Source organism: Schistocerca gregaria, chromosome 1, assembly GCF_023897955.1.
Source record: "Schistocerca gregaria isolate iqSchGreg1 chromosome 1, iqSchGreg1.2, whole genome shotgun sequence".
NCBI lineage: Eukaryota > Metazoa > Arthropoda > Insecta > Orthoptera > Acrididae > Schistocerca > Schistocerca gregaria.
In genome coordinates this window covers 72,145,709-72,171,481 of record NC_064920.1, presented here as the reverse complement: position 1 = coordinate 72,171,481, position 25,773 = coordinate 72,145,709, and the positions used below count along the sequence as shown (strand labels likewise).

The following is a 25,773-nucleotide window of genomic DNA, read 5'->3' as shown; positions in this document are numbered from 1 at the left end:
ACAACTCAAATGTTTAATATAACAATGGAGACTGGCATGAGAACCCTGCTTGACAACATTTAGACCACAATAGTAGATTCTAGCTGCCTTGCTCTCGAATGTACCACATTTTTCGTGTAATTTTGCGAAAATTACCAAGTAGTCTTACATCACTTTACTTATCTCTTCAAGACTTTTTGTACATCTTAAAAGAAGTATATTTCCCATTTGTTGGAAATCCCCTTTCAGTAACTTGAACTTTTTGTGAAATAAAATAGGTATTACATTAAAAATATGAATACACAATATTAATGTTCCACAACAATTGTTCATCACGAATCCTAGGCTAATGTCAGATAACTTAATACTAAGCAAATATTCCACACAACTTCAGCAAGAATTCATAGCTGTACAAAGGTATGTGTCATTTTATGACTTTGCACGCACAGTTCCAGTACTCACTCTTCCTAAAGTAACAACAGCCAGTTATTATTTCTCTATTCCTCCCACCATTTGATAATATGCTTGTTATAACTGTTCCACACCCACATATAGACTTCTTTCTCCCATTCCCCCTCCCCGCCCCACTCTTTTTTTTTTTTACCTTTCATCGCATTCACCACTCTGTAGTATATGAAATATGATTTGCATCCCCCCCCCCCCCCCCCCATGAACGTGGATAATGCAATTGCAGTTGGTGGGGCAGCTTGCATGCCTCAATGATACAGACAGCTGTTGTGGCGTACATAGTTCCGCGTAGTCAACGCGTACACAACTTTCCCACTAGAGCACGCCCCGCTAAGCACAACAGTGCAGGCACGGCGCTCGTCCGTCTCCGCACTACGAGATGGCGCTGGCTTAGAGACAGACCCAATTCCATTTTAAATCACTCCTAATGTGTACTCCCAGATAATTTACGGAATTAACTGCTTCCAGTTGCTGACCTGCTATTTTGTAGCTAAATGATAAGGGACCTATCTTTCTATGTATTCGCATCACATTACACTTGTCTACATTGAGATTCAGTTGCCATTCCGTGCACCATGCGTCAATTCGCTGCAGATCCTCCTGCATTTCAGTACAATTTTCCATTGTTGCAACCTCTCAATACACCACAGCATCATCTGAAAAAAGCCTCAGTGAACTTCCGATGTCATCCACCAGGTCATTTATGTATATTGTGAATAGCAACGGTCCTATGACACTCCCCTGCGGCACACCTGAAATCACTCTTACTTCGGAAGACTTCTCTCCATTGAGAATGACATGCTGCGTTCTGTTATCTAGGAACTCCTCAATCCAATCACACAATTGACCTGATAGTCCATATGCTCTTACTTTGTTCATTAAACGACTGTGGGGAACTGTGTCAAACACCTTGCGGAAGTCAAGAAACACAGCATCTACCTGTGAACCCATGTCTAAGGCCCTCTGAGGCTCGTGGACGAATAGCTGGGTTTCACACGACCGTCTTTTACAAAACCCATGCTGATTCCTACAGAGTAGATTTCTAGTCTCCAGAAAAGACATTATACTCGAACATAATACGTGTTCCAAAATTCTACAACTGATCGACGTTAGAGATATAGGTCTATAGTTCTGCACATCTGTTCGATGTCCCTTCTTGAAAACGGGGTTGAACTGTGCCCTTTTCCAATCCTTTGGAACGCTTTGCTCTTCTAGAGACCTACGGTACACCGCTGCAAGAAGGGGGGCAAGTTCCTTCGCATACTCTTTGTAAAATCGAACTGGTATCCCATCAGGACCTGCAGCCTTTCCTCTTTTGAGCGATTTTAATTGTTTCTCTATCCCTCTATCGTCTATTTCGATATTTACCATTTTGTCAACTGTGCGACAATCTAGAGAAGGAAGCACAGTGCAGTCTTCCTCTGTGAAACAGCTTTGGAAGAAGACATTTAGTATTTCGGCCTTTAGTCTGTCATCCTCTGTTTCAGTACCATTTTGGTCACAGAGTGTCTGGACATCTTGTTTTGATCCACCTACCACTTTGACATAGGACCAAAATTTCTTAGGATTTTCTGCCAAGTCAGTACATAGAACTTTACTTTTGAATTCATTGAAAGCCTCTCGCATAGCCCTTCTCACACTACATTTCGCTTCACGTAATTTTTGTTTGTCTGCAAGGCTTTGGCTATGTTTATGTTTGCTGTGAAGTTCCCTTTGCTTCCGCAGCAGTTTTCTAACTCGGTTGTTGTACCACGGTGGCTCTTTTCCATCTCTTATGATCTTGCTTGGCACATACTCACCTAACGCATATTGTACGATGGTTTTGAACTTTGTCCACTGATCCTCAATACTATCTGTACTTGAGACAAAACTTTTGTGTTGAGCTGTCAGGTACTCTGTAATCTCCTTTTTGTCACTTTTGCTAAACAGAAAAATCTTCCTACCTGTTTTAATATTTCTATTTATGGCTGAAATCATCGATGCAGTAACCGCTTTATGATTGCTGATTCCCTGTTCTGCATTAACTGATTCAAATAGTTTGGGCCTGTTTGTCACCAGAAGGTCTAATATGTTATCGCCACGAGTCGGTTCTCTGTTTAACTGCTCAAGGTAGTTTTCAGATAAAGCACTTACAAATATTTCACTGGATTCTTTGTCCCTGCCACCCATTATAAATGTTTGAGTCTCCCAGTCTATATCCGGCAAATTAAAATCTCCACCCAGAACTATAACATGGTGGGGAAATCTACTCAAAATATTTTCCGAATTATTCTTCAGGTGCTGAGCCACAACAGCTGCTCAGGCCGGGGGCCTATAGAGACATCCAATTACCATGTCTGAGCCTGCTTTAACCGTGACCTTCACCCAAATCATTTCACAATTAGAATCTCTGTCAATTTCCTTCGATACTATTGCACTTCTTATCGCTATAAACACGCCTCCCCCTTAACTGTCCAGCCTGTCTCTGTGATATACATTCCAATATGAGTTTAGGATTTCATTACTGTTCACATGTGGTTTCAGCCAACTTTCTGTCCCTAGTACTATATGGGCATTGTGACCGTTTATTAATGAGAGCAGTTCTGGGACCTTTCTATAGATGCTCCTGCAGTTTACTATTAGCACATTAATATTGTTATTCCCTGTTGCATTTTGCCTACTCCTGCCTTGCCGCATCTCAGGAGGCATCTTGTCGGGCTTAGGGAGGGAATTCTCTAACCTAAAAAAACCCCATGTGCACTCCACACGTACTCTGCTACCCTCATAGCCGCTTCCAGAGTGTAGTGCACGACTGACCTATTCAGGGGGACCCTACATTTCTCCACCCGATAGCGGAGGTCGAGAAATTTGCACCCCAGCTCTCCGCAGAATCGTCTGAGCCTCTGGTTTAAGCCTTCCACTCGGCTCCAAACCAGAGGACCGCGATCGGTTCTGGGAACGATACACCAAATAGTTAGCTCTGATTCCATCCCACGAGCGAGGCTTTCCACCTTCACCAACTCTGCCAACTGCCTGTACGAACTGAGAATGACCTCTGAATCCAGACGGCAGGAGTCATTGGTGCCGACATGACCAACAATTTGCAGTCTGGTGCACCCAGTGCTCTCTATCGCTGCCGGTAGGGCCTCCTCCATGTCTCGGATGAGACCCCCGGCAAGCATACAGAGTGAACACTGGCCTTCTTCCCCGACCTTTCCGCTATTTCCCTAAGGGGCTCCATTACCCGCCTAACTTTGGAGCTCCCAATAACTAATAAACCCCTCCCCCCGTGTGCCTGTTCGGACTTTGCTGAAGGAGCAGCCACATGTCCACTCACAGGCAGAGCGGGCGATGCCACACGGCCAGCCTCCACATTGACCCTCCGCCTCGTGCGCCGCGAACGCCGCTGAACCCGCCACTCCCCTTGGGGAGAGGGTGGCCCAACCGCGCCCAGTACCCGCGAAGATGTCTCGACAGCAGGGACAGTGGGTGAAGCATGTAACACCTGGGGTGTACCTTGCGACGCACCAGACTCCCCACTGCCGCTACACTCCGATGCAGCAGCCTGAAGACGGCTGACCGCGGCTATCAACACGCTCAGCTGTTCGTGAAGAGTGGCCAGCTCCTCCTGCGTCCGTACACAGCAGTCACACATCCTATCCATCCTAAGGAATCAATTTACTGAAGAGACTTAATTAACTTTTAAGTAGACTGCTAATTCACTAAAGGTGGCTGATTATTGACTAAACTGTGATTGCTAACCATTTCTTGTAGAAAACAATGAAAATAGCACTACCTGTGTCTGGACTGTATTCAAAACAAACACTAGCACTACTAGCACTATGGCTGACTAAAGGGACTCTGACTGTATCCAAAACAAACACGAAATCTATGGAACACTATTACTAGCACTCGACAATTAAAGCTTCCTAAAAGCAAAAACACACCGAAGAAGAAGTGACAAGTAAGAAAAATACAGTTAATACTTAAATTAAGGTAGCTCGCTGCACAGCAGACGTGAAGCAGCTAAATCAACTAACAGTTGATTTAAAAATCATAAGAGAAGGTTGTACATGTGAAAGAGACCTGGAGACACCAAAAGGTTTCAGATTGATTGTATATTGGTTAGGCAGAGATTTAGGAACCAGATCTTAAATTGTAAGATGTGCACTCTGACCACAATTTATAGGTTATCAACTGTAGATTAAAATGTAAGAAACTGGAAAAAGGTAGGACATTAAGGAGGTGGGATCTGGATAAGTTGAAAGAACTACAGGTTGTTGAGACTTTCAGAGGGAGCACTAGGCAACAGATGACTAGAAAATGGGAAAGAATTACATTAGATGCTGAATGGATAGCTTTAAGAGATGAAATAATGGAGGGTTTCAGTTGCCTGAGACTGCAGTCATGTGTGTGAGTTGGGTTTGTGTGTGTGTGTGTGTGTGTGTGTGTGTGTGTGTGTGTGTCAGAGAGAGAGAGAGAGAGAGTGGTTTTTTTTTTTTCCGTGTGTGTCTCGAAGGCCTTACTGCCTGAAAGCTTTATTTGTGACAGTCTTTTTGTTGTGTCTATCTGCGACTCAGCATCTCCACTATAAGGTGAGTAGCAACTTTCCTTTTCATAATATTGTTACATCAATCCTGGATGTTCCATTGTTTCAAAAAGAATACAAATGTATAAGAAATAAGATTGACAGGAAGTGCAAAATGGCTAAGCAGGAATGGCTAGAGGACAAAAGTAAGGATTTAGAAGTGCTTTTCACTAGATAGATACTGCCTACAGGGAAATTAAAGAGGCCTTTGGGGAAAAGGGCAGCTGTATGAACTCAAGAGTTGAGATGGAAAACCAGTCTTAAGCAAATAAGGGAAAACTGATAGGTGGAAGGTGTATACATAGAGGGCCTGAACAAGGGAGACGTTCTTGGCAATATTATGGAAAGGGAAGTGGACATAAATTAAGACAAGGTGGGAGATAAGGTACTGAAAGATCTAAGTTGAAACAAGACCCCAGGGGTAGATGATATTCTATCAGAGTTGCTGATAGCCTTGGGAGAGACAGCCACAACAAGGCTCTACCATCTGGCGCGCAAGATGTATGAGACAGGCAAGGCGGTCTCAGACTTCAAGAAAAATGTAGTAACTCCAAGTCTTTATTGCAAAATACTAACACAAATTCTTTTCTGAAGAATGGAAAAACTGGTAGAAGCTAACCTCAACAAAGATCAGTTTGGATCCCAGAGAAATGTAGGCACACACAAGGCAATACTGATACTATGACTTATCTTAGAAGACAGGTTAATGAAAGACAAACCTATGTTTATAGCATTTGTAGGCTTAGAGAAAGCTTTTGACAACATTGGTTGGGATGCTCTCTTTGAAATTCTCAAGGTAGCAGGGATAAAATACAGAAGTGAAGGCTATTTACAACTTGTACAGAAACCAGATGGCTGTTATACAATCAAGGGGCTTGAAAGGGAAGCAGTGGTTGAGAAGGGAGTGAGACAGGGTCGTAGCCTATCCCCGATATGATTCAATCTGTATATTGAACAAGCAGTAATGAAAACAAAAGAAAAATTTGGAGTAAGAATTAAAGTTCAGGGAGAAGAAATAAAAAACATTCTGGTTTTTCAATGACATTGTAATTCTGTCACTGACATCAAAGGACTTGAAAGAGCAGTTGAACAAAATGGACCTTGTCTTGAAACGACCATATAAGATGAAATCAACAAGCGCAAAATGAAGATAATGGAATATCGTTAGATTAAATTAGGTTATGCTAAGGGACTTAGATTAGGAAATGAGACGCAAAGTAGTAGATGAGTTTTGCTATTTGGGCAGCAAAATAACTGATTATGGCTAAAGCATAGAGGATATGAAATGTAGACTGGCAATGGTGAGAAAAGCATTTGTTAACATCATTTACAGATTTAAGTGCTAGGAAATCTCTGAAGGCATTTGTCTTGAGTGTAGCCATGTATGGAAGTGAGACATAGACAATAAACAGTTTAGACAAAAAGAAAACAGAACCTTTCAAAATATCGTGTTATAGAAGAATGTTGAAGATCAGATGAGTTGATCACATAACTAATGAGGAGGTACTGAATAGAATTGGGGATACATGAAATCTGTGGCACAACTTGACCAAAAGAAGGGATCAGTTGATATGACATATTCTGAGATACCAAGAGATCACAAATTTAGTATTGGAGGGAAGTGTGGGGTAAAAATCATATAGGGTGACCAAGAGATGAATACAGTAAGCAGATTGAGAAGAATGCATGCTGCAGTATTTATTAGGAGGTGAAGAGGCTTGCACAGGATAGAGTAACATGGAGAGCTGCATCAAACAAGTCTTTGGATTGAAGAACGCAACAACAACATGAAACATGACATAATCTTTCTTGAATGTATGCTCTTTCTGTTGAAACAACCCTTATTTATTAACTACCTGACAAACATTAGCATTGTCTATGCAGTCCCTTTGCCAGTTTTTATTACAAACTAAAATAAAAAATGAACTGTGTTTGTAGTGAAGTATCCAAAAAATTTTCAGTTCCATGTATTCTTGAAAACACCTTTGAAGTTATGAAACAATTGTACAAAGAAATATGCGTAATGTACAAATGTTTAAGTACAGTATCACAGTTTCTGTAAACTGAGTGCAGCTTTTTGCATTTCTATAACACTATTTTGTAAACATCGTTACGACAAGGCCTGTTCATAGCTCTATCGAGGGCTATCATTTCCGCCTACAGCTGTTTCTGCTTCAAAGTTACAAGCTGTCAATAGTGCTGCCAGGTGTCAGAGATTTCCTTAAGCTAACTTGACTGTCAGAGGTATTATCACTAAAACATAAATGTATCAAACCTTCATCGCCCATGAGGCAGTTTTTCATGTTTCTCAGTGTTTATGATGTCATATCCCTTGAACTATGTGTCATAAAATGACTTATTTGTGTAGGTACATTCAGCAACATATCTGGATACTGTCAGCAAAATATGTTGCAAATAGAGTTAGTAGCAAAGAAATAATACATTTAAAAGCTATGCATGATTTGGCAGATTTTCATGCATCTCAGTGTTTATGACATAATATCTTCTGATCCATGTGTTATAAAGTGATATAATTTTGTAGGTACATTCAGTGGCATAAGTGGATACTGTCTGCAAAACGTGTTTAGGAAAAGAGTTAGTAGAAAATAAGTAATAAATTAAAACATCATACACAGTACTGCAGTTGTTTCCACACATTTCAGTGGCTATGATGTCATATCTCCTAAAGTATGATAGGTAAGTGGTTCTCATCCCCACAGCAATTGGTTGAAATTGGTCCAGTGAGGAACATCTTCTCAATGAAGTTGTGTGGACTATCTATTGAGTATTACGTTATTCGACAATGGCCTACAAAGCTGAAAGCTGGTTCATAATGGACTATTAAATAAATATTATTGTGGAACATTAATACTGTGTATTCATGTTTTTAATATGTCTATGTTCCTCCAAGAACAGACAGAATGTTCCATAAGTAGGTATATATCTTACATGATTCATCTTATATTACACTAACTATCACCTTTCCCTGTTTTCTATGCTTTGGGACGTTTTTAATACTCAGCACATAATTTTTACATAATTTGTATATATTTGACACTTGATTCATTAAAAATCATATACCAAAATCTTTGGCATTTTTTTCACGAAACTGGAATGCCATACTACATGGATTAGTTCATAGGCTATGGGTTCCACCTTTTTGCAAATACATTGTTTTTTTTTTCTTTCTGCCCAAACATGTTTCAATTCCTCTGTGCCATCCTCAGTGGAGTTTTGCTCATTGAAATCATACAGTTGGTCCTGCACAACCATATAATGTAAAATCACAGTAAGAAGCAAAATGAACATAAACTTTCCTTAGGCCTCACTCTGTTAGATCAGTTACAACCTAAAATATGTTCACTTTTTACAGTTTTCAATAAACAAAAACCCACTGATGATGGCACAGAGGCGCTGCAACACATTTAGTTAAAAACAAAAAGAAACAGTGTGTTTGCAAAAAGGCAGAACCTATATCCTATAATTTAACTACAAACACAGAAAGAAAAAACAAGAGCTGCAGATCCAAAAGATGAATACATGGATTAGTGTTAATATTACTGAACTCCAAATCCCTGCACCAGTGGTTGTAATGGTGTGTGTTTATCTTTGGACATCACCAGACTGTGACAGTAAAAAGGTGCAATAACTTTACAGTATGGTTTAACCGTGTAGCACTATCTTATAAATACTTGTAGCTCACACGTATATGACAATAGCTACGTGTGCATTGAATTATATAAATTAAAGCAGTAACAATGGATGCCAAATTCATTCTACTACATGTTCTATGACAAACATGCAATCAATATTGACACTATTTACTGAAACTTCAAGTGCAAGATATTTATTTTTCGGGTTTTAGATTTTATAACTTCACAATTCAAAACCACCATAATAGAAACTGATAGCTGCTGGACTTACTATATGTTCAGTCTAAGAAGGCTCTCTATGAGGTGGCTGATGGAACCAACTGAATTTAATTTCCAGTAATGATTACTAACTGGTCACCACCAATGTTTGTTAGCCAACAACACCATCTAGTGGATCTACTTCTTTAGAACCAAAGTGACATGCAGAGTTGATGATAACTGGAATATTACATATACCTGGGGTTTTTACGTATCTTCTTTATTGACATTTTAGATTCATTAATTTCTGTGTCATCTGCCAGCTAAAATTGGTGGCACTTGGTAATCATTCAATTAAAGTCAATTGATTCAGCTGCTCCGATCACGCAGCTTGCTGCGAGTCTTCTTAGAATGTACATATTGTACACCATATTGTGTTATGTTTCTTACTGCCTTGTGGCAAGGCACAAAAATGCTGTAACAGTGTATGTTTCTTTTGCACTAATGTTTCAAATCTTTAGAGTCTGTTAATATGTGATGTACAACCTGCTCCGCATTAAACTAGTGGCACCATATCTCGTGTCCTAAGATGACTGACTGTGCTCCTGTGTATGACAAGGACATCAGCCAAATTTTGCCATGTATTAGACCACTGATTAATTAACAAAATATGTATTGATTACCTGGATAAAATGCTGGTCTTGGTAAACCATCATAATAGAAACTGCATTGATAATTTATCAGTTATCTGAATAGACTGCTGGTAACACAGTCTTGATAAAGACCACTTATGTTGCATTGACCCATATGATAGCATTAAAACAGACATGATTGCTACATCAATGAACTAAGCTCCATATTTATCTTACAGAACACCTAAGGATTCCAAGGTCCAACCAGTAGTCTTAAAAATTTACACTACTTACAGTCAGTATACCATCTCCAATTGGTTCCTTCAAACTTTCACAGAAAATTTCCAGAATAAAAAAATAGGATAACTGCTTGTAGCTATGTAAGTAAAGAGTTACACCAAATCCAAACACTTCACTTTTCCATGGATGGTTGGTTGGTTGGTTGGTTGATTTAGGGGAGGGTACCAGACACAGAGGTCATCAATCCCATTGACTTAGGGAATGGTGGGGAAGGAAGTTGCCTGTGACCTTTTAAATAAACCATACTGGCCTTTGCCTGAAGTGATTTAGGGAAATCATGGAAAACCTAAATCAGGATGGCCAGAGGTGGATTTGAACTGTCATTCTCCTGAATGCGAGTTCCCTTTTCCCTGAAAACAAGTACAGTTTATTCATTAAATGAATATTTCACTCTCCAGCAGAATGTCTGCTGTTTTGAAACTTATTGGAAGATTGAAACTAAGGTCAATAAAGTATTTATTCCACAGAAATGTGCTGTGTAATTATAATACAATGCTGATAACTGAACATCCTGTACAAGCTTCTTCCTTCTGTGCGAGTATGTATACTCCATGATGGTCTTTTTCTTTATTCTGGTAGGAAAGTAGACACAAGGTCACTTACAGACATCCAACAGGAAATTTTAAATCTCCAGGTAGAAACTAAGTAACGGAATACCTTATTAGCCACTCCTCCAACAGCATGTCCATAATTACAGTTCCACTTCCGAAATGCTGCAGGAAGAGAACCACTGCTAAATTTGAACAACAGACTATTGATGCAGGGGGAAACAGCTGTTTCCCAGTTTACATCCAAGATGCCCAACGTGACTGTCTCCATGAAGAATCACATGCTGCTGGTAAAGGTCTTTTACAAGAACAGCGACTGTATGCCATTAGCCTTGCCAACATTCTGGGCAGTGAGGGGTATGGAAAAGGATTGGTTGAGTGTCTGCTAAGGGCATGGAGAAAATGATTACAAAATTCGAAATAACAAGTTCTTCTGAAGCACATTGTGGCAGAGGGAGGAAAGCAGTTGATCTGACATCTATCAAAGATGTAGCCACAGCATTGCAGTAATAGCCCGGCAGTCATGCAGTGCATGACAAATTTCCCAAATGTTGGACATGTTTGTGAGGCTGGTGCATAAAATCCTACAATACATCCTGCATTGCTATCCATACAAAATTACCCAGGTTCAGGAGTTCCTTCCCACTGATTTGCCTGCAAGACAAACATTCAGTCCGATATTTCTTGCTCACATGGAAGTGGACATGGAGCATTCTGTAAACAGATGAGCCAATTTCCATCTCCAATTACCTGTTAATAGGCAGAACTGTAGAATTTTGGGAGTGGAAAATCTGCATGCACATCAACCAATACATCTTCATTCTGCAAAAGTTGACAGTTTATCATAGGGCCTTATTTCTTTGGAGATGAGTCCTGCAGGTCCTGTTACGAGTACTGTCACTGATAAACGCTATGAGAGTCATTTGCACACCAATGTTATTTCAACCTTTGAGTAACATGGACCTGGCGTAGACTAATTTTTGGCACAAGATGGCACTCCTCTGCACATTTCACAGCCAGTGAAGTGGCTGCTGCACATTCATTTCAGAAATTCTAGAATTATCAGCCATTAATTCCCTACAGTCTGGCCATTGAGACCTCCTGATCTTAATCTACAAGACTTCTGGCTTTGGGCAACCGGAAAGATGTTAGGTTCAGTGCTCCAATTACAAATGGCTCCAATTATGAATACAGCTACACTGAAGGCCTGCATTGCATAATGCATTCTAAACATGACCCCAGGACACTCTAATCTGTTGTGGAACATGCAGTTTCTCAATTTCAACTTGTGGCGGAAACCTTCTTGAGCCAGTCTCACAACAATTAGAAACCAATGACATTTTGCTTTTTATGCAGCTTTTGGCCCATTGGAATTAAAAACTTACATTGTTTTGCTTTTTATGAGGTTTTTGGTCCCAGGACAATTAGTGAAGTTCAGTGGCAGGAGGAACAAGACTTCTGTTCAGGCGAATACAGGGTTATAAATACAAAATCAAATAGGGGTAATGCAGGAGTAGGTTTAATAATGAATAAAAAAATAGGGATACTGACAGGTTTCAGATAGATTATATAATGGTAAGACAGAGATTTAGGAACCAGGTTTTAAATTATAAGACATTTCCTGGGGCAGATGTGGATTCTGAACACAATCTATTGGTTATGAACTGTAGATTAAAACTGAAGAAACTGCAAAAAGTTGGGAATTTAAAGATATGGGACCTGGATAAACTGGCTAAACCAGAGGTTGTACAGAGTTTCAGAGAGAGCATAAGGGAATAATTGAGAGGAATGGGGGAAAGAAATACAGTAGAAGAAGAATGGGTAGCTTTGAGGGATGAAGTAGTGAAGGCAGCAGGGGACCAAGTAGGTAAAAAGACGAGGGCTAGTAGAAATCTTTGGGTAACAGAAGAAATTTGAAAATGCAGTAAATGAAGCAGGCAAAAAGGAATACAAACGTCTCAAAAATGTGATCGACAGGAAGTGCAAAATGGCTAAGCAGGGATGGCTAGAGGATAAATGTAAGGATGTAGAGGCCATTATGGAAATGGAAGAGGATGTAGATGAAAATGAAATGGGAAATATGATACTGCGTGAAGTGTTTGACAGAGCACTGAAAGACCTGAGTCGAAACAAGGCCCCGGGAATACACAACATTCCATTAGAACTACTGACGGCCTTGGGAGAGCCAGTCCTGACAAAATTGTACCATCTGGTGAGCAAGATGTATGAGACAGGCGAAATACCCTCAGGCTTCAAGAAGAATATAATAATTCCAATCCCAAAGAAAGCATGTGTTGACAGATGTGAAAATTACCGAACTATCAATTTAATAAGTCACAGCTGTAAAATACTAATGCGAATTCTTCACAGACAAATGGAAAAACTAGTAAATGCCGACCTTGGGGAAGATCAGTTTGGATCCCGTAGAAATAACGGAACACGTGAGGCAACACTGACCCTATGACTTATCTTAGAAGCTAGATTAAGGAAAGGCAAACCTACTTTTATAGCATTTGTAGACTTAGAGAAAGCTTTTGACAATGTTGACTGGAATACTCTCTTTCAAATTCTGAAGGTGGCAGGGGTAAAACACAGGGAGCAAAAAGCTATTTACAATTCGTATAGAAACCAAATGGCAGTTATAAGAGTTGAGGGAAGCAGTGGTTGGGAAAGGAGTGAGACACGGTTGTAGCCTATCCCCGATGTTATTCAATATGTATATTGAGCAAGCAGTGAAGGAAACAAAAGAAAAATTCCGGGTAGGTATTAAAATCCATGGAGAAGAAATAAAAACTTTGAGATTGGCCGATGACATTGTAATTCTGTCAGAGACAGCAAAGAACTTGGAAGAGCAGTTGAATGGAATAGATAGTGTCTTGAAGGGAGGATATAAGATGAACATCAACAAAAGCAAAACGAGGATAATGGAATGTAGTCGAATTAAGTTGGTTGATGCTGAGGGTATTAGATTAGGAAATTAGGCACTTAAATTAGTAAACGAGTTTTGCTATTTGGGGAGGAAAATAACTGATGATGGTCAAAGTAGAGAGGTTATAAAATGTAGACTGGCAATGGGAAGGAAAGAGTTTAGGAAGAAGAGAATTTTTTTAACATCGAGTATAGATTTAAGTGTCAGGAAGTCATTTATGAAAGTATTTGTATGGAGTGTAGCCATGTATGGAAGTGAAACATGGACAATAAATAGTTTAGACAAGAAGAGAATAGAAGCTTTCGAAATGTGGTGCTACAGAAGAATGCTGAAGATTAGATGGGTATATCACATAAATAATGAGGAGGTGTTGAATAGGATTGGGGAGAAGAGAAGTTTGTGGCACAACTTGACTAGAAGAAGGGATCAATTGGTAGGACATGTTCTGCGGCATCAAGGGATCACCAATTTAGTATTGGAGGGCAGCGTGGATGGTATAAATTGTAGAGGGCGACCAGGAGATGAGTACACCAAGCAGATTCAGAAGGATGTAGGTTGCAGTAAGTACTGGAAGATGAAGAAGCTTGCACAGGATAGAATAGCATGGAGAGCTGCATCAAATCAGTCTCAGGACTGAAGACAGCAACAACCACAAAGACAATTAAAAATCAGTGTCATTTTCTTTTTTTGCAGTTTTTGGCCTCAGGACACTTAAAAACTAATTTCTCCTGTACGATGCAATATGACCTTACTGAGGTGGATGGGCTTACCTAAATAAAAGTGCCACAGCTGTTGACTGCTGAATTTGTGCAGTTATGTACATTGAAAGTACAGATAGTGCAATGTGCAATTAAAATCATAGCAATTGTATTGTGATTCATCTGTTATTTGAGGCCAATCCCATTCATGTTAAGATGCTTACCATGCCATCTACTGCTAAAATTTTCATTAATTTTTGTTCCATAACATTTGCCCCTGTACGAATAACATAGTTTTCAAATACGATATCATTCTGAACAGTTGTTCCCTTTATACAGTGTTTTGGTACTGGAACTTTAATTATGGACACACTGTATAACTTATCAGTATATTTGGACTCAGGGATGTACAATCCAGTCACCACTAATGTGTATACTAGATAAGTTACACATGAAAAATAATAAGAGTTTACAAAATCAACAGGCATACATTAGTGTGTACTACACTGAAGCCCCAGAGAGACTGGTATAGGCATGCACATTCAAAATAAAATAAGTAACCAGACAGAACATGGTGCTGCAGTCAGCAATGCCTATACAAGACAATAAGTGTCTGGCGCAGTTGTCATATCAGTTACTGCTGCTAAAATGTCAGCTTATCAAGATTTAAGTGAGTCTGAATGTGGTGTTATAGTTGGCACACAAGTGATGGGACACAGCATCTCCAAGGTAGCCATGAAGCGACCATTTCTCAAATGTACAGTGAATACCAAGAATCTGGTAAAACATCAAATCTCTGACATCGCTGAGACCGTAAAAAGATCCTGCAAGAACGGGACCAATGAAGACAAGAGAATTGTTCAATGTGACAGAAGTGCAACCCTTCCACAAAATGCTGCAGATTTTAATGCTGGGTCAGTGTAAGAATCATTCAATGAAACATCAACGGTATGGGCTTTTGGAGCCAAAGGCCCTTGATGACCGCATACCAAGAATCTGGTAAAACATCAAATCTTGCCTGGGCCTGTCAACACTGACATTGGACTGTTGATGACTGGAAGCATGTTGCCTAGTCAGATGAGTCTCGTTTCAAATTGCATACAGTGGATGGACGTGTACGGGTATGGAGACAACTTCATGAATTCATGGACACTGCATGTCAGCAAGGGACTGTTCAAGCTGATGAAGGCTCTGTAATAGTGTGGGCAGTGTGCAGTTAGAGTGATATGCGACCCCAGATATGTCTAGATACACCTCTGATGAGTGACACATATGTAAGCATCCTGTCTGATCACCTGCATTCATTTATGTCCACTGTGCATTACAAAGGACTAGGGCAATTTCAAAAGGACAATGTGACACCCCACACATCCAGAATTGCTACACAGTGGCTCCAGGAACACTCTTCTGAGTTTAAAGACTTTCATTGGCCACCAGACTCCCCAGACATGAACATTATTGAGCATTTCTGGGATGAATTGCAACGTGCTGTGCAGAAGAAATCTCCATCCCCACGTACCCTTATGGATTTATGGAGATACCTGCAAGATTCATGGTGACAGTTCCCTCCAGCACTACTTCAGACATTAGCTGAGTCCATGCCACATCATGTTGCGGCACTTCTGCATGGTCATTGGGGCTCTACATGATATTAGGAAGGTGTACCAGTTTCTTTGGCTCTTCAGTGTATGCCATAGAATAAAGAAACCGCACCTGAGGAGGAGCAACAGCTTTTCTGCAAAATAACTGTTATTCTCCTAATATACCTGTATACTGGTCAAAGTGTTGTAGAAGAAATTCTTGTAATTGTCAGAGGAGTCCATTAGAGCTAGTCATAATTTGCTGTTGGCAAACTTACAGAAGTTATAAGATTAACACCAATGAATGTGAAACAAGGTTAATGGAGAGTAATTTAATTAAATCAAATGCAGCTGAAGGAATTATATTAGGAAATAAGACACTAAAAGTAGTAAACAGCCTTTGTTATTTTAACAGCAAAACAACTCATTATGATCAAAATAGAGAGGATACAAAATGCTTAATGGCAACAGCAAGAAAAGTAAGTCTGACAAATAGAAATATTCTAACATCTATTATAAATTTAACTAATAGGAAACATTTTCTAAAAGCATTTTTCTAGATCATAGCCTTGTGCACAAATGAAACAGTTTAGACAAGAAGAGAATAGAAGCTTCTGAAATGTGGTGCTACACAAGAATGCTGAAGATTAGATAGGTAGATAGAATAAATAATGAAGTTGGTACTGATTAAAATTGACATCGTTTGTACTATTTATGCAAAAATGAAGAGGCTTACACAGCATAAACTAGTGTGGTATACTGCAATATGCCAGTCTTTGGACTGAATACCACAGCAACAACATATTTTAGAGTGCAATGTTGAATTCCGCTGTTAATGTGTAACTTGATTCATTTCAAAATCCTGGGGGCTCTTTTTCATGATGGCAACTACAGGAAATGATGTGTGAGTAAATAAATGAATGGATAAATGAATGCCTGCACACACGTAAAGCACACCTTACATTTGAGCTAATTAAACTGGATTCAGTTATTTACATTATAATGCCATGGAAAACTGTACAATAAAAAACATTTTAAAATTAAAAATCAACCAATCACATTTGTTTTCCACTTCATTGTTGTTAAGAATTATAATTCAGTGTAAAAGCACAGAATGAATTTTAGACATGTAATAAATTACGATATGCTAGGACAAAATTTGCTCATGATACTAATATAAAAGTAAGAGTATTTACTACTCACTTTGCGCCATCTGGAAATGTCATAACACCAAGGCCTGAGCATAAGCCATTTTGAAATCCCCCATCATATCGAGTCCCATCTGGCATCACAAGGTGGCCCATGCCATGTTTTTGTCCACGTTGACTCCAGTCTCCAACATAGCGTGTCCCATCTTCATATCGATAGGCGCCAGTTTTTACAACTCCTGGCAGTACTACAAATTAAAAAAAAAATAGTAAAAATAATAATAAATTCTGTGACTTTAGACTATAGCTTACTTTGAAGTTGTTTCATTTAATTAACAAAGAGTAACTGAGCCTTAATTTTCTGTCAGATTCCTCATTGTGATCATCATCATCATCATCATCATCATCATCATCATCATTTAAGACTGATTATGCCTTTCAGCGTTGAGTCTGGAGCATAGTCCCCCTTATAAAATTCCTCCATGATCCCCTATTCAGTGCTAACATTGGTGCCTCTTCTGATGTTAAACCTATTACTTCAAAATCATTCTTAACCGAATCCAGGGACCTTCTCCTTGGTCTGCCCCGACTCCTCCTACCCTCCACTGCTGAACCCATGAGTCTCGGGTAACCTTGCTTCTCCCATGCGTGTAACATGACCCCACCATCTAAGCCTGTTCGCCCTAACTGCTACATCTATAGAGTTCATTCCCAGTCTTTCTTTGATTTCCTCATTGTGGACACCCTCCTGCCATTGTTCCCATCTACTAGTACAAGCAATCATCCTAGCTACTTTCATATCCGTAACCTCAACCTTGTTGATAAGGTAACCTGAATCCACCCAACTTTCGCTCCCATACAACAAAGTTGGTCGAAAGATTGAACGGTGCACAGATAACTTAGTCTTGGTACTGACTTCCTTCTTGCAGAAGAGAATAGATCGTAGCTGAGCGCTCACTGCATTAGCCTTGCTACACCTCGCTTCCAGTTCTTTCACTATGTTGCCATCCTGTGAGAATATGCATCCTAAGTACTTGAAACCGTCCACCTGTTCTAACTTTGTTCCTCCTATTTGGCACTCAATCCATTTATATCTCTTTCCCACTGACATTACTTTAGTTTTGGATATGCTAATCTTCATACCATAGTCCTTTCATTTCTGGTTTATCGTGTGGGTTCCTGTAGTCATGTCCTAGTTCATGAACCATGGGCAACATATGAGTGACCAAGTAAGTGGTCTCGACAGTCGGGATGCCAGTTACTATGGAATAAGGATGGGCATCTCGGACATATTCTGAGTCATGGTCACCTTTGTACTCTACGGCAAAGACTACCAAATCCACCAGTTAGTCCCTCAGCCATTAGGGGTAAAACCCAATGGGACTCGGGGCAAGTAAGGCTAGCAACCTGCTTGCCTGGTACTTTAAATATTATGCTGGCAACAATCAGAGCAAAATGCCTCAGACCTTTGGAGGTGACGGAGTCCCACCTCTAACTGACAAACCAGGGACTCCTAAGATACGACTTCCTCATTGTGTTGAACACAAAATTCTGCTTGGGAAATAACTATGTTTTGATACTAATAGCATCCCTTCTGCTTTGTTGTAAGTTATCTTAATAACAGACAACAGTACATAACAATAAAATTGTGTCACAGTTTCAAGGGTTACTTTAGCAATATAAGGATGTGTGTTGTCTTGCTGGAGAATCACGCCTCTCCTCTGAGATCCACGACGTCTCTCTTTCATGGCTGGCTTCACCTTGTTTAAAAGCAAATATGAGTAGTATTGTATGCTGCTCTTTGAGATAATCACAAAAAACTAGACCTTCAGCATCCCAAAACACTGTCAACATGACTTTTCCTGCTGATGCTTGGGTTTTTAATTTTTTATTGAGAGGTGAGTTGGTGTGCTTCCACTCCATGCTTTGTCTTTTTTAATTCTGGCTCATAGTAGTGAACCCAAGTTTCATCACAAGTTAAAATTTTGTAGAAGAAGTGCTCACCTTCTCTTTCATAATGTTCCTTTAGCTCTGTGCACACTTTCAACCTTGTTTCCTCATGTAGTCGCGTCAACTCCTTTGGGATCCGTCTTGCACATGTTTGGCGGTACTTCAGCTTGTTACAGATAAAGTTATCAACTGTACCAGTATTAACTTGAACCTTATCAACTATAATTTCCACAGTCACATGGTGGTCAGCACGAATAATATCATTAATTCAACTTTCAACTGAGGTAGTTGAAACTGCAACAGGTCAGCCAGAGTGATGTTCATCAGTCACTGAGTCGTGACCATTTTTGAACTGCTCTACCCACTTGCAAAAATTTGCACAATTCATACAACATTCACCATAAACTTTAGACATTCTACAGTATATATTCACTGCTTTCTCACCTTCAGCAAGTAAAGAATGAATAACAGAATGTTGTTCAAGCAGACTCGCCATCTTGAAATGTATTTTTGAGGTTATAAACAAAATAATGTTGACACATCAGCTGATCAGGGCTCATCCCAGTGATGCCAACTTAAAGCTGTAAAGGTATAAACGTACCACACTTGCCCTAGTAACAGTTTTTTCCCCAGATTTAATTACTGAATGACCCTTGTACTTATATCCCACAATTTCAAATAAATTAAAATTATATGCTGATGTCAGGTACACACACTGAAGGTGATACACTAGATGAAACACTGTATATAAAAGTTTCCCAGCTGATCAACTAAGAACTAAGTAAAATTGGATTTCATGTCCTGCCAATAAATAGGTCATTAGATATGGACTGTATAACATGGGAAAATAGCATTAGTGTGTAGATGAGGATAGATCATTACTCATCAAACAAAAGAGGCACAGAGCAGCAACAGGCACACAGAAATGAGGAAAATTACTTCGGTTTCAAAGTTCATCCTCAGGGCTAATAGTAGGCAAATCCATCACATTTCTCTCCCTGAAACAGACTCACATTCAGTATTAGAGAGAGAGAGAGAGAGAGAGAGAGAGAGAGAGAGAGAGAGAGAGAGAGAGAGCCTGTAGTAATCCTTGTTCAGGTAGACTATGGAGATACTGTATCTTTCCATTTAACTCCCCAGATATAACTGATAATGTGACGGAAAACATCATCTCACTAATACATATGTTATCAAGTGTGCTGCTGTCACTAAAGGAGACTTCAGTCATCCAACAGTTGATTGGGAAAGTTGCAGTTTTGTAAATTAAAGGCTTAGCAATATATGATCAGAAACAGTACTAAATGCCTTCTTTGAAAACTACCTAGTATAGATAGTTTGGAAGCTCATTCATGATGGAAATATATTGCATCCAATGGCAAGAAACAGACTGGTATCAGTGAGCATGAGGCAGCTGTAGCAACAATGATTACCAAAGTACAAAGGGCAACTGGAAAAAGTATTAAGATTTATATTATATTCTCTCTATGAGGTACTTGAAATCATGCAGGTCAGGAGCATATACAGGAAATGTGGCAGATGTTTAGAAGGATAGTTGACCAAGCATTGATTAGATATGTGCCTAGTAGAACAGTTCAACATGGGAAAGAACCTCTCCATATAGAAACTTCTAAACAGGCATTGACTGCTGCTATACAGGCACAAAACACAGCATAGGGTTATAGACCAAGGGATGCTAAAAATGCATTTGGTTCTCAAAAGGAAAATGCAAGCTTTCACAGATTATCACCATCTCCTTCATTAGGGGATGATTGTCTGTGGGGAGCAAAGTCTGCTTCCTGTCCTGCGGAGCTGCATTCAAACATGTCACTGATCAGGTGATGATGTTTGGGATTGTAGCTTCCACTGCCTGTGCCAGGGTTTAATGCACAGAGGAAATCGGCAGTGTGGCAATACACCCTCCCTCCCCCACTCTGCTGCAATGGAGGGTGGAATGAGATGAGAATGGAGGACCCCCCCCCTCCTAAGAATTACCTATTGTATTAAAGGTATCTCAAGTGCTTGTTTCCAAGCACCACTCAAATTATAAATTATAAATCTGTACCATGTCATGTTGCTCCCATGCATCGACTTACTGGGATTTTGTAATAAGAGTATGAGAAATTTACATGTGAAGTAACATTTTAAACAGGGGCAGATGTTATATTTGTCATCCAAGGGGTCCCGGAGATGAGCACTTGAGACTAAGATTCTTCAAGGCACTGCAACCAAAAATCTTAACCCTTAAAGATAGGTGTTGCTGGGGGTGGTCTCTGTTTCCCTTCTGTCCCTCATCAAGGCATGGTGTGGTTGGGGTGGCATACCAACACAGTTCCAGTTTCTTACATTTTTGCATATGAATGCCACCCTCCACATGACATAATACTACCGAGTGATGCTATCTGACCAATGACGAGCTTGAATGCCACTACAAAGGAAGCAGATAAGGTCCTGGAAAACAGTCATCTCCCGACAAAGCAGATGCTGATAATCTCTGAAAGCTAGAGTTTTAACTCCGTTTTCACGTGGCCTAAGCTAAGGGTAGATTTTATAAAAGATTTGCACAACAAAAAACTTTGACAATCTCCTTCATATGCAGGTCTGCACCCTTGACACATTTTTCAAAAGAACACACTGTTTAGGTTCACTTCACCAGTACCTCATCTCCTACCTACCAAACTTCATAAAAGCACTCCTGCAAAAGCTTTCAATACTAGTACTCCTTGAGGAAAAGATTTAGATTTTATGCCATCTCTATTTTAGCTATCATCAATTATTTTGCTGTCCAAATAGTAGAACTTATTCACTACTTTTAGTATCTCATTTCCTAATCCAGTTCCTTTAGTATCACTTGATTTAATTCAACTCAATTCCATTAGTTTTGTTCTACTGTCATTGATGTTCATCTTGTAGCCTCTTTTCAAGATACTATCCATTCCAGTAAACTGCTCTTCCGAGTATTTTGCTGCCTCTAACAGAATTATGATATAATTGGCAAAACTCAATTTTTTTATTTCTTCTCCCTAAACTTTAATTCACTCTCCAAATTTCTCCTTGGTTTTCTTCACTAATTGTTCAGTATACAGATTGAGTACCATCAGGGATAGGCTACATTGCTGTGTCACTCCCTTCTCAAACACTGCTTCCCTTTCATATCATCCAACTTGTATAGCTGCCATCTGGCTTCTGTACGAGTTGAACATTAACTTTCAATTTCTGTATTTTATCTCTGCTGCCCTCAGAATTTCAAAGAGTGTATATTCAGTCAATATTTTCAGACGTTTTATCTGAATCTACAAACTGTATAAACATAGGTTTCCCTTTTTTAATCTATTTTTTACATAAGTCATAGGGTCAGTACTGCCTTGTGTGTTCCTACATTTCTCCAGAACCCAAACTGATCTTCTCCATGGTCTGCTCCTACCAGACTATCCATTCTTCTGTAAATAATTCATGTCACTATACTGCAAGGATGATTTATTAAATGGATAGTTTGGTAATACATTTGTTAGCACTTGCCTTCTTTGGAATTGGAATTATTGCATTCCTCCTGAAGGCTGAGGGTCTTTTGCTCATGTCATACATCTTGCTCATCAGGTGGCATAGTTTTGTCGAGTCTGGGCCTTGAAAGTATCTCAATAAGTCTGAGGGAATGCCTTTCCTCCATGGGCTTTGTTTCTACTTAAGTGCCTAACAAAACCAGCATTATTGCTATTTAAATAAATGAAATATGATTACTTGAAGAAAGGATTACTAAGTAAAGCACTGTACAAAAGCATTAATTAGAAAAGCAGTTTTATTAAGTATGTTGTCTTTCCCCATTCCAATCAAGACTGGAATGATGACCAAATTTAGGAATAAATGCAGAGAACCAAATAATTTCACTCATATCGAATATTTTAAATTACAATTATCAGTTATTAATAGTTCTTTGGATTTCCTAGTGCCAAAATTTGAGATTAATGGACAGAAAATAATGGAAGCCTCATAAAAAGAAATATATTTTACTGTTCATATTAATAATAAACTATGAGAGCAACAGAATTAATACATTATAACCTAGTAATGGGTCTACATTCTGTTTGTTCTTTGATGAGACAATGTTTCATCATCTCATAACATATGAAAAACTGTTGATATATTTTACACACTTCCATCCACTTAGAACTTTTATATGGACTAAACAGTTATGTATGAAAACACATGCACCTATTTATGATGAAAGTCGGCATTTGTCTTCTAAGGAAACTAATGGGCTACAGCTGTTTTCATCTAGTAATTACCTTTTTGATCCAAAAGCTGACTCCCAAAAAATATGAATATATGTAAACCAATCATCTAATATGAAATTTTTCTAGTGGATAATGATTTCCATTAACATGAGTAATTATCTTCCTCAAAAGCATTTGCTTGGATATTGTGAGATAAGTGGTCAGAGTTGGTAGTAGAACACTACGCAGAATGTAGTTATTACAAAAGTTATGTATCAATAATAGTTAAGTTCACAAGCAATAAAAAAATTATCTTAGAATAATGTTAATACGTGTAACCACTACAAAAGGAACAAACTCTGTAGTATCTAAATTTTGTATCCTGTCCCAAATCTCAAAAAAAGCTCTGTCATCAGGCACCTAGCTCTTCAACAAATTGTAAGAAGTTATAAGACAGTATTTGTCAATATTCATACTTCCAACAATTAATTGACTTTAACTTAAAAAGTGCCTCAAAAAGCCATAAATCTGAAACTGAATTGAGTTCCAAGAATCAATGACAAATATAATTTCCGGACTCTACCTGAGTGCATCAAAGAATGCTCCGCTTAAAAGTTAGTTAATTTTCTATAATCTGAAAACAAAAGTTAATGTCAGTATCTAGTACGGAAGCAATAGCTAAATGACAAAGTTTAGGAATCCAATGAAGCCAGTTCAGTTCAAAAGTATTCATTACAGGATAAATATCAGTTACTTATTTCGTACAAAAATCATTTTAGTACATTGTTTGTACACACAATGTAGGAAAAGGGAAACAGAATTAATTTATGATTACATTGATCATTGTGACTACACGGTAAACACAATCAAAGTGCATAATAATACAAAATTGATATTTCTTCTATATATGATTGTAGTGCCTATTAAGTGAGATTACATGAGAAACACAAAGTAAGTTATAATGTGAAGTGACATAACACATAATTAACAACATTTAGTAAATGAGGTTTACTTATTATGATGGTCCAGAAATTCAGAGACAAAATAGAAGCAGCAGTGTTCAAGCAAGAACTGTTTCAACTTTAACTTAAGTGTATTTAATGTCGGTAGGCATTTTGAGTAAGAAAGCATATACTTCCTGGTATATAAAATAACTCCCGTACAGAACACTCCTCTTTTGCATATGTTTTTACTTACCTTGTTTATACCCAGCATTGGCAAGTGTACAAAAATATGCAGTTCACTTTACACTAGTAGATAACAACAGCAAACTAGTATAAATGGAAAAGTGGTTGTGTTAATATTATTATTAATGTTACATCATTTGATGGTGTATGATAAGACACAGGGCTTTAACTGCAGCAGCATTTGTTTGTAATAGGATAAATGGAAAATATGCAGGAACCATTGTTTTTAGAATACAGAAGCAGGATATGACAAATGAATAACTGAGATATTTAAGCATTCTCCTTCATGCTTACATTTGGAAAAATGCATACATTCATAAAATACTGACATATGTGAGGTACAGGACACTGTGAAAATCCAATACTGATGCTTAATGCATTCAGCAACTTTTGTGCAAGGTTTATGTTATTATGAAGTTTCAGATACTAGCACTTCAAGGACAAACATAATTCTTCCTGTTAGTGTTGTGTGTTGCAAAAAAAGAAATTACTTATAAACTGGCCATGAAAATATTGGTATTATGGGCTGGTTTCTCTAAGCTAACATTCTCTACAAGAAAATACTATCGTAATTTAAATCGTTTAAGAATGTTTTATAATTATACAATACATCTTTTTGCTCTTTTATTCTCTCTCTCATGTATTGAATTGTTATTAAATACAATTTTATCATTTTTCAACACTGTTCCTGACAATATTTAATTTGCATTCCATATACTGAAATATGTCAGAATAACTTTTTGTTGCATTGCATTGCATTGCACACATTTGTTGTATTACACAGTATTTGACAACATTCATATTCCATTTTATCTGGATGAATCAATAAAATGAAATAGGCTCAAAACAGGTTGGCAGATATAATATTAAAATATAAAATTACGTATTTATTACCTAACTTACATGAGGAGGACTATGTGAAATCTTATTTCTGAATGTGCTGGGTATTTTTTTCTTTCCCAGTAACTTTTTAAGTCATAGATAAGCCTTGAGATACTAGCAGTCTGAGGCAGAATACTTTTAGACTAAAACTACTTGGAAATAGAGTGCAACACAGTCACAAGATACAAACCACAACAAAATACTGGTCAAATTATACTTCACACAGAAAGCCAAATTATACTTCTTACCTATAAGTCAAGTTATTAGTTAAATTATACTTCAAACAGAAATAAGCTTCTAAGAAAATAACAGTCTTGCACTATAATGATCTAATCCTTGCAGTTTTGAGGAAATTCGAATGAAAAATAATACAACTTAGAGAAATCCATAATATCTAATTAACTATATGATTTTTATCTTAAAAGTAACACCATTTTAAAAAAAAACATCTTACCATCAGCCATTGTCAGCAAGCAGTGGCTATGCTGCTTAGCTTAAACCAATACACCATTCAAGTGGAATCTCATTAGGCTGCACCTGTGAGTCTTCCCACTGCAGGCACGTGAAATAGATCAATATTTTCTCAATATGTGAATTAAACAATAGCTTCTATACTGTTACATACAAAAAATATTTACATATGTATTGACAAGAAAACACTAGTTTTCTATCTATTATGCATGAGTGAAATCATTGATCTATGTACAATAAACATTTATTTTTGTCTCTTCTTGTCATAGTATTGAAAACATTTCATATATGTTCAATTGTTTCAATGAAAATACTCACTTCATCCAACAATTAATGTGAATAGGGTATCACTCAGTGTCAAACTTTTTTTTTTCA

General features: G+C 38.3%; 1 protein-coding gene across 2 annotated transcripts in view; it reads right to left on the bottom strand.

Moving 5' to 3' along the window:
* LOC126333037 (MORN repeat-containing protein 4 homolog) overlaps window positions 1-25,479 on the bottom strand; it is a 30,786-nt gene extending 5,307 nt beyond the window's left edge. Inside the window, exons 1-2 of one of the 2 annotated variants that reach the window (XM_049996710.1) lie at window positions 25,382-25,479; window positions 16,756-16,948 (exon numbers count right to left, since the gene is read on the bottom strand). In XM_049996710.1, the coding sequence (XP_049852667.1) occupies window positions 16,756-16,948; window positions 25,382-25,391 (203 nt within the window). In that variant the 5' untranslated portion in view covers window positions 25,392-25,479. Of the gene's footprint in view, window positions 1-16,755; window positions 16,949-23,441; window positions 23,494-25,381 lie in introns of those variants that run through there. The other variant, XM_049996719.1, reaches the window with a different exon arrangement.
* Window positions 25,480-25,773: the final 294 nt, after the last annotated feature.